The sequence below is a fragment of the Lynx canadensis genome, chromosome C1, assembly GCF_007474595.2.
Source record: "Lynx canadensis isolate LIC74 chromosome C1, mLynCan4.pri.v2, whole genome shotgun sequence".
In the NCBI taxonomy this organism is placed as follows: Eukaryota; Metazoa; Chordata; class Mammalia; order Carnivora; family Felidae; genus Lynx; species Lynx canadensis.
In genome coordinates, this window is record NC_044310.1 from 36,158,176 (window position 1) to 36,168,007 (window position 9,832).

Here is a 9,832-nt window from a genome sequence, read left to right on the forward strand (position 1 = left end):
ACAGACTCTGTGCCCACAGGTGTACAGTAGCATGGAGCGGCTGTCCCTGCTTGAGGAGTGCCGGGCACCACCCCCCACCAAGCGCAGCCTGAGTGAGGAGAAGGACGACCGCTCTGATGGCCTGGCGGGGCTGAAGGGCCGAGACCGGAGCTGGGTGATTGGCTCCCCTGAGATGTGAGCACCCAGAATCCACCTAGGGTGGTCAGCATAGCCATCCATTAGTTGTTACAGATCATGGGCGAGATTCAGATGCTGGGGGGCAGTGCTGGTGGCAGTGAGGGGGTATCCCAGGGATGGCTGCTGAAGGGAATGTCAGAGGAAAAAAGTTCTATGACTTACAACTCTTGTGAGCCCCTCAGGAAGCCTGAGCTGGAGGAAGGAGACCACCTGCCTGTCTCACCCTGGGCCTTGTGTCTCACAGATTGCGGAAGAGGCTGTCAGTGTCAGAGTCATCCCACACGGAGAGCGACTCAAGCCCTCCACTGACAGTGCGACGCCGCTGCTCAGGTCTCCTGGATGCTCCTCACTTCCCTGAGGGCCCTGAGGAGGCTAGCAGCACCCCCAGGAGGCAGCAGCTGGAGGGTACATGGCTTCTGACACCTCCATCTGGAGAAGGGGTATCTGGGCCTGTCCCTGAACGGCCAGTAGAGCGGCGACTGAAGCTAGATGAGGAGCCTGTTGGCCAGAGCTGCAGCTCCAGTCCAGGTGTGGCCCAGCAGGTGGCCAGGAGGCCAGGAATGGAGGACGCTGCAGGCAGGCAGGGGGGTGAGGCTCCACTGCATTGCAGGTTTCAGTGCTCACTTGGGCCCACAGCTCTGGAGACTCGAGGAGGCCGTGGGACCCCACAGCTGACTGAGGGAGCCACAGCCAAGGCCATCAGTGACCTGGCGGTACGCAGGGCCCGCCACCGACTGCTCTCCGGGGACTCAGCAGAAAAGCGCACCACTCGCCCCATCAACAAAGTGATCAAGTCCGCCTCAGCCACAACCCTGTCCCTCCTCATTCCTACAGGTAAGCCCCTCCAGGGAACTAGGATAAAACTCACAGGAAGGGCCCTGGAATCTCTGTGGGCCTTTGGCAGGGTCTGTGCATGGCAGGTATCTGAGAGACTGTGTGTCACTGCTGCCTCCTTGTTAGGAGATGAGAGGTCTCTAAAAGTGTGCACTGGTGTCAGGTTGTGTGTGCATATGCCACAAGGCGAGATGGCACTATGTAATGAGTGCAGGCTCTGAGGCAGAGAGCTTACATTCAGATCCTGGCTCCTGACCTTGACAAAGTTGCTTAACCTCTCTGAGTTTCAAGTTCCTTCGTAGAACTTGGGGCGCCTGGGTGGCGCAGTCGGTTAAGCATCCGACTTCAGCCAGGTCATGATCTCGCGGTCCGGGAGTTCGAGCCCCACGTCGGGCTCTGGGCTGATGGCTCAGAGCCTGGAGCCTGTTTCCGATTCTGTGTCTCCCTCTCTCTGTGCCCCTCCCCCGTTCATGCTCTGTCTCTCTCTGTCCCAAAAAAATAAATAAACGTTGAAAAAAAAAAATTAAAAAAAAAAATCGTAGAACTTACTAGTGGTAGCTCGCAGGGTAATTGGGACGTATGAATACGTACAGAGAGCGTATATGGCCCCTGATGGATACAAGTATGTATTCAGTAAGTGCTAGCTGCCATCACCTCCTGGGCTAAGGGGGGTGGTTTGGGCATGTGAGGGGCTTTGCTGCTCTTGAGTCTGTGGTGAAGACATCCCTGGGCTTAGTCTCTGCCTGTGACTACAGCTGTGAGGCATCAGCAGCCTAGCCTAGATGGAGCTGGGCTGGAAGTATGGCCAGGCCAGGGTCCTCTGACCTGCTCAGTCCTGTCTTTCCTTCTCCAGAACACACCTGCTCTCCATTGGCCAGCCCCATGTCCCCACATTCCCAGTCATCCAACCCGTCATCCAGGGACTCTTCTCCAAGCAGGGACTTTTTGCCAGCCCTCAGCAGCTCGAGGCCCCCCATCGTCATCCACCGAGCTGGCAAGAAGTATGGCTTCACCTTGCGGGCCATCCGTGTCTACATGGGTGACTCAGACGTCTACACTGTGCACCACATGGTGTGGGTATGTCTGGCCATCCAGACCTGTTGTCTCCCAGTTTTGTCATTGTTCTGCCTTCCCCCTATCAGGGCCTGTCTGTCCCTGCTTCTTTCCCTGCCTAAACTATCCTCAGGGTATAAAGTGGGGGTGGGGAACAGCAGAACCAGGCCCCACACTTTACACTCAGGCTCCAGGCTGAGGATTGTTATCTCCCTGGGGCAGCACGTGGAGGATGGAGGTCCAGCCAGTGAGGCAGGGCTTCGTCAGGGTGACCTCATCACTCATGTCAACGGGGAGCCTGTGCATGGACTGGTGCACACAGAAGTGGTGGAGCTGATTCTGAAGGTTAGTGCTGGGTATGCTACCTGACGTGGTCCCCCAGTGACCCTGCCTTATAAGTCTATGACTTACTACGGGGAATTGGGAGAGTTGGGTGCACACACCCATGGCACTGAGGACAGACGCACCCATAGCAGTGGGCTTTTGCTGGAAAGCAGCGTTCTCACTGACCAAGGCCCAGGGATCCTTCTGAGCCATGGATAGGACTGAAGAACAAGACAAATGAGCCTCTTCTCCACTTTCCCAACCCTAAACTGTCCAGGCTCCAGTTGGAGCCATTTCCTAATCTGTGAAGTGGGAAGACAGGCCTATGGTTCACACCTGTCAATGTAGGGACAAAAGCTAGAGCTGTGGGGTAGCCATGCCTGAGGGTGAGGGTAGGAGCAAAAATATGTTCCCTGCCTTAGCCTGGGTTCACGCTCTGTTCCCCAGAGTGGAAACAAGGTGTCTATTTCAACAACGCCCTTGGAGAACACATCCATTAAAGTGGGGCCAGCTCGGAAGGGCAGCTATAAGGCCAAGATGGCCCGAAGGAGTAAGCGGAGCCGGGGCAAAGATGGGCAAGAAAGGTGAGCATGACTGAGCCACCTAGGTGCTTGTGTGTGCTCGGAGCCCTGGCTATTGGGCCCAGTATATGCTATGCCTCGTGCACCAACTCACACAGCCCTTGACTCTTGTCTCTGCAGCAAAAAAAGGAGCTCCCTGTTCCGGAAGATCACCAAGCAGGCATCCCTGTTGCACACCAGCCGTAGCCTTTCCTCCCTTAACCGCTCCTTATCATCAGGGGAGAGCGGGCCAGGCTCTCCTACACACAGCCACAGCCTTTCCCCCCGATCTCCCACTCAGGGCTACCGGGTGACCCCTGATGCTCTGCATTCAGGTATGAAGTGCTCCCTGCACATCACAGAGACAGCCCCTGGGAGGTAGGAAAGAGCCTATAGGCCCTCTGTGCTTCTCTGCGGCCCCACTCTGAAACTCCTTCACCCTACCCCCTGAAAGACTCAGCAGTCCTAGGGAGGAGGTGACAGGGGTGGAGGGTGACTTTATTTCTGTAGCCTGGGCTCTGGTTCACTGGCTAGGGTCACCTTGATGATCCTGGGACATTCTAGGGCTAGCCCTGCCTTGCCCCTCAGTCACTTCTATCAGCTAACATTGTTCTGCCTTTGTGTGTCTGTCTGTGTGTGCAAAGTGGGAGGAAATTCATCACAGAGCAGCTCCCCCAGCTCCAGCGTGCCCAGTTCTCCAGCCGGCTCTGGGCACACACGACCCAGCTCCCTGCACGGCCTGGCACCCAAGCTCCAGCGCCAGTACCGCTCTCCACGGCGCAAGTCGGCCGGCAGCATCCCTCTGTCACCGCTGGCCCATACCCCTTCCCCACCGCCAGCAGCTTCACCCCAGCGCTCCCCATCACCCCTTTCTGGACATGGAGCCCAGGCCTTCCCCACCAAGCTTCACTTGTCGCCTCCTCTGGGCAGGCAGCTCTCACGACCCAAGAGTGCAGAGCCGCCCCGCTCACCACTACTTAAGAGGGTACAGTCAGCTGAGAAACTGGCAGCTGCGCTTGCTGCTTCCGAGAAGAAGCTAGCCACTTCTCGGAAGCATAGCCTTGACCTGCCCCACCCCGAGCTAAAGAAGGAACTGCCGCCCAGGGAAGTCAGCCCTCTAGAGGTGGTTGGGACCAGGAGTGTGCTGTCTGGGAAAGGGTCACTGCCAGGGAAGGGGGTGCTGCAGCCTTCTCCCTCATGGGCCCTAGGCGCTCTCCGACAGGACCGGGCTGAACGGCGAGAGTCGCTGCAGAAGCAGGAAGCCATCCGTGAGGTTGACTCTTCAGAGGATGACACCGAGGAGGGGCCGGAGAACAGCCAAGGTGTACAGGAACCAAGCTTGGCACCAAGCCCAGAAGTGGGCCGGGACCCACCCCTCAGAGGAGCAGGAGAGGGTGAGGAAGAGGATGCCTTCTTGTCTAGGGACCCCAAGAGCCAGGGCTCAGCGGCCCCAGGCCTGTTGACAGAGATCACACTGAAGGATCCCGGAATGGAAGGCCCTAGTGTCCCCCAGAGGAGGCTTGGGATCCCACAAGCCTTTGAGGAGGCTGCCAGCTCCTCATCACCGGCCCCCAGCCTAGGTAAGGCTGGACCCACAGACCCTATCCCTCCTGAAGGCTGCTGGAAGGCCCAGCACTTCCATACCCAGGCACTAACAGCACTTTGTCCTAGCTCTTCAGGACTTCTCCCTACCAGTCCCTCTGCTGTCGCCTCGACCTCTGGAGAGCCAGGCCCATGGGCCTGGAAATTTCTTATTGAGGGTCCAGACAGGGCATCCCCAAGCAGAAAGGCAACAATGGAAGGTGGGATGGCCAGCTCCCAGGATTTGGAAACCATAACTCCAGTCCACTCAGAGAACCTGTCTCCCAGACAGGAGGTGAAGTCATGGCCACCTGGTGCCCCTGGGCCGGTCCATCCACCTTGTGAGTTTCCCCGCCAAACCTGGCTGTGGGAGCCCGAATGTGCACAAATAGAGAAAGAGGAGCCAGCCCTGGGCATCACCAAAGTGCCTGATGCCTCAGGTGATAGGAAGCAGGACATTCCACGCAGAAGCTGCCCTCTCACCCAGGAGCCTGGGCCCAGCCTGCTCCGGAGAGGCCGAGACCCAGCAGGCCCTCAAAAGCATCAGGACTTGGCATTGGTGCCTGATGAGCTTTTAAAGCAAACCTAACAGTCGTTTGCCATTTCTTGCACTCAGATCTGTGTAATACATGCTCTTGGAAACCATCTTTGTCTTGTTTCTTTCAGTCAACACAAATGTAACTCAAGGTCTTTGTTACCGCTGAGAATAGAGTGGTGAATAACACACTTTTCCCCTGTCAGGGGAGGGTTGCCTAAGCCCAATGTGGCTTCTCAGAGACTGCGACGTCTGAGCTCCAACCTCCAGGACAGATGATAGTAGTTTGCTGGGTTAGAAGAGTTGGGGGGGCATTAGTCTGAGTATCCAAGCAAAAAGTACAGCACTTACCATATACTTGGTATATTCAAGAAACAGAAAACAAAGTGGAAATGGGTCTAGTGAGTTTGGCAAGGGCCATATTTAATGATCTTCCAAGAGCTTAGACTTTCTGTAAGTGATGGGGAGTTATAGAAGACCCCTTAGCAACTAATAGTCTGGCTTTATAGAGGAGGGAACTTGGGTTTTCAGATATTAACATAGCTTGGGCACAATTACAATTAGAACCTAGGTCTTTCCTGACTCCACAACCCATATTTATCTCCTAACTTGGAATGTTTCATGGCCAGACGATGAGGTAGAAGGAGGTGAGGAGTTAAACTTGGGATATATTTGAGGTACTTGAGGGACATTCAGAAGGTAACTGGATGCATGGGCCTGGAACTCAGTAGGAAAATCTGGATTGAAGATAGAAATTTGAGAGCCATCAATGTATCAATAGTGATACATTGAGGAACACTAGCATTTAAGGCAAATAAAGAGGACTTAGAAACAGCAGCAAGAAGAGAATCCTAAAATCCAAGACAGGGAAGAGTTTTGAAATGAAGGGAGAAATGACTTGTTAAAACACTGAAAGCCCATTTGAGGTGAAAATACAGAGATGCCTTAATGTCTGTAGCCAGTAAGCCCTTCCTGGGCTTTTGTCAGATGGGCCTTAGCAACGGAAGTAGACGTTACCAAGGTGGATGGCCCCCAGTGAGTGGGACTGCATTGGCGGGTGGGTGAGCAGGTGGTATGGGAGGGGAGAGGACATCTATGGGGCCATTGTGTTGGAGGAGTCAGGAGATGGCATCACAGGAGCAGAAAGTAAGGCTGTGGTGGAGTACCTCCATGGTGATGGAGGACTTTTCAAACTATGGCCTTGCACTAATTGTCCCATAATCCAATGCCCAGGTTTGAAGGAGAGGCGTCCAGAGGACTGGAGACAGGAAAATGCCTCAGGGCCACTGGCTGGGTGCCTCCTGCACCCTTCAACTCATTGTCACCTTGCATGGAGAAGGCTGTGGCCGCCAGAGGGCGTACCCTGCCTGTGGCGCCAGAGTCCACAAGTAGATGTCTGGCCCCTCAGCCTTCAGTCCCTTCTTGAACTCACTTCCTCTTTCCTTCAGTCATTCATTGGCAGCAGACCCTCAGCCAGCCTGTACTGGACACTGAGAACACAGGTAATTGGTTGCCTGGGGGAGCCTCCCATGTAGATCAGGATCTGGTTAGAAGCACCGTAATACCACAGGTGAAGGAGGTGGGGGCAAGCACATCCTGCAACAGTTTGTGGGAGGGAGGAACTACCTCTCTTAGGTTAGAAGTGGGAGGTGATTGAGGAAAGAGTAGGCACAGAGATGCTAAGCATCCTGTAATGCACAAGGCAGCTGTCTCAAGTGCCAGTGGTGTTCTCTTTGAGAAACATCACTAGATTAGCCTGAGGGGAGGGGTTTCTGAAAGACAACTGCACAAAAGTGTTATAATCACATTTATGTTTTAGAATATCACTGGCTTCAGTATATAAGGAAGGCTCTAGTGGAACAAGCAGACCAGAGAGAAAATGATGTAGTGATCCATTATGGTGGTCTGAAATACTAGGAAAACCTTGATGGAAAGTGTAGTAGCTGGACACAGATTTGACAACTACCAGCAAATAGTTGGTAAAGCCATAGGAATAGATGGGGATTGTATAAAGAATAGTTGCAGAAGGAAGAAAACCCAAGACATTGGGACTATCTGAAGGGAAGGAGCCAGGGAAGAATAACTGAAGTGGGGGATGAGATCCTGAATGTGGGAGAAACCAGACCATTTTAGGAATTCTGTGGTTTACCCTTAGAGCAATTGAAAATTAATGGTTTTACACAGGTTCAGATTTGTATTTTGAAAAGCTAACTCTGAAACATTAAAAAGGCGGGGGGCAGGGGGCGGGGGATGGCCCCTAGGTGGCTCAGTTAAGCTTCGGACTTTGGCTCAGGTCATGATCTCATGGTTCGTGAGTTAAAGCTCTGCATTGGGCTCTGTGCTGACAGCTTGGAACCTGGAGCCTGCTTCAGATTCTCCCTCTCTCTCTGCCCACCCCCCCGATTTGCACTCTCTCTCTCTCTGTCAAAAATAAACATTAAAGGGGCGCCTGGGTGGCGCAGTCGGTTAAGCGTCCGACTTCAGCCAGGTCACGATCTCGCGGTCCGTGAGTTCGAGCCCCGCGTCGGGCTCTGGGCTGATGGCTCGGAGCCTGGAGCCTGTTTCCGATTCTGTGTCTCCCTCTCTCTCTGCCCCTCCCCCGTTCATGCTCTGTCTCTCTCTGTCCCAAAAATAAATAAACGTTGAAAAAAAAATTAAAAAAAAAATAAAAAAAAAATAAACATTAAAGAAAATTTTTTTTAAAGAAAGAAAAGCTAACTCTGGTTGTTATGAGAATATATCTGAGGGGGGCAAGAATGGAAGAAGGGAGGCCTTTGCAGTATTAAGGTTAGAGTGAAGCAATGAAGTGAAGCAATGTAGTTGGGGAGAAGTGAAGTCTTTGACATTTAGAAAGTAAAACTGATATGGGTTGGTGATGTTTTGTGTAGACAAGAAACAGGAAGGCCTTGTGGATGACTGCTGCATTTCTGGCTTACATAACCAGATGAATTTTATATTTCCACCCCGAAATGTGAAACAGTAGAAGAGAACCTGGGCTAAGTGGTGACCCTGCATGTGGTATGCTGTGAGGTGCCTCCCAATAGAGGACTGAGCAGGAGAAACAAAGATTTAATTGGCCTAAAGATGGTAGATGAAATCATGGATGTGGATAAAACTGCCAAGGAAAAAGACATCAGTGAGAAGGCAGCCAGAGGAGTCTGAAGAATTAAAAGGAACAGAGATGTAGGAGGAAAACCAGATGCTGAGTCATCATGGAGTCCAGGGGAGAGTTTTTCATGGCAAGTAGTCGATGATGGTTATTGACCTCAAGGAAAGCAGCTTCAGCTGGTGATGGAACCTGAACTGAGATGGTGGAGGGGAGGAAATAAAGACAGATTTAGACAGTTTTTAAAAAAAAAGGTTTGGCTTTGAAGGGGGGCAAAGAGATGAAGGGATGTAGGATTCAGTAGAGGTCAGGAAGTGGACTGAGACACACCCAACCATGTTTCAATGTCAACAGATGACCCAGTCGAGAGAAAACAACAGTGAAAGAATTGATAACTGATCATGGGGGATTCCTGAGGAGGAGGGAGAAAATAGATACAAAAATACATGTGGAAAGGTTAGCTTTTAGTTGGAGGAGGGCCAGCTTTTGTAATTTAACAGGTGAGAGGCAGAGCAGTCATGTGGACATAGGTTTTAGGTTTGGTGGTAGGAAAGGGAATTCATAGCCAAGCATAGGTTTTCTCTGGAAACAAAGTTTGCAGTCCCTGTGGGACACTCAAGGCCCCAGTGGAGATATCCAGACAGCAGGTGAAGTTCAGAAGACAGGACTAGGCTGGAGACAGTAATTTGAGTGTCCTATACAGACAGTGGGAACAACTCAGGATCTGGGAAGATCCTCTATCAGTTCCTAGCATATGGGGAGAAAGGACATAGGCAAGATCATTTAGGGCAATGGACTACCCACTACCCAATCTGATTTGTAATTCACTACACACCTGGGTGGGGCCTGAGAGACTGCATGAAAACTGCAATGTCCTTTGCAAAGAGGTGGTCACATTTTGTTAATTATGTCCCTAACATAGAGAAACCTTAACAAAGTGCTGTGGCAGGAGGGTGACAAGGGCCTTGGGCAACAAACATTTACCCCCAGAATAGACTCTGGAAACACTTTTATTTCCGGGTAGAAAGGTGTGATGAGAATCTGTAAGCTGGACTTTCTAGTAGTTAGGAATGGGGCGAGAAGGAAACAGCTCTCAGATTTAACTTTCTCGGGGTTGGTTTCTGAGTGTCCCTGTGTCCTGTGCTGGATGGAGATGTTGGCATCATGCCTGTTAGGGGCAACTTCTTCTTCTTGTTCAGGGGAGGAGGAGCGCCTTTCGTGGCCCCAGTTCAGCCCCAGGACCAATCTTTTGGTGCTCATGACAGAGAAAGTTTGGGAGTTTCAGGGCTTTCAACACCCTAATCCTCTGCTTGCCTCCCACCCCTAGGCCACCCTTTCATAGCATGAGGACAAAAGGTGCTTTATTGCAATGTTTTTATTGCATTACTGGAGCAAGTTGGCCAGACTGTTCCCTCTTGGGGAAGATAAACAAAAGACTGAAAAGTATCTCCCCCATCACCTTCCCCCCACCCTCCCCCACAACTGCACAGCAATGTCTGAACACATCTGGTGACAAGAACAATTTGCAAAAGTGGTCTAGGAACTACATTATGAACTGTCCCAACACAAGACATATAGTTGGCTTCTTTGTGAATCAGATATTTTTACATAAACTACATGGTTGGGATTTTTTTTTTGTTTTTTTTTTTGTTTTTGTTTTTG

General features: G+C 51.9%; 1 protein-coding gene across 9 annotated transcripts in view; it reads left to right on the forward strand.

The window, feature by feature from the left end:
* The window catches only part of MAST2 (microtubule associated serine/threonine kinase 2), a 225,052-nt gene extending 219,881 nt beyond the window's left edge, over window positions 1-5,171 (forward strand). For 4 of the 9 annotated variants that reach the window (XM_030323924.1, XM_030323927.1, XM_030323928.1 and 1 more), the window contains 8 exons: window positions 20-174; window positions 422-705; window positions 814-1,011; window positions 1,865-2,088; window positions 2,287-2,409; window positions 2,836-2,972; window positions 3,090-3,283; window positions 3,593-5,171. In XM_030323924.1, the coding sequence (XP_030179784.1) occupies window positions 20-174; window positions 422-705; window positions 814-1,011; window positions 1,865-2,088; window positions 2,287-2,409; window positions 2,836-2,972; window positions 3,090-3,283; window positions 3,593-5,118 (2,841 nt within the window). In that variant the 3' untranslated portion in view covers window positions 5,119-5,171. Of the gene's footprint in view, window positions 1-19; window positions 175-421; window positions 1,012-1,864; window positions 2,089-2,286; window positions 2,410-2,835; window positions 2,973-3,089; window positions 3,284-3,592 lie in introns of all 9 variants that reach the window. The other 5 variants (XM_030323925.1, XM_030323926.1, XM_030323929.1 and 2 more) reach the window with 2 other exon arrangements.
* Window positions 5,172-9,832: the final 4,661 nt, after the last annotated feature.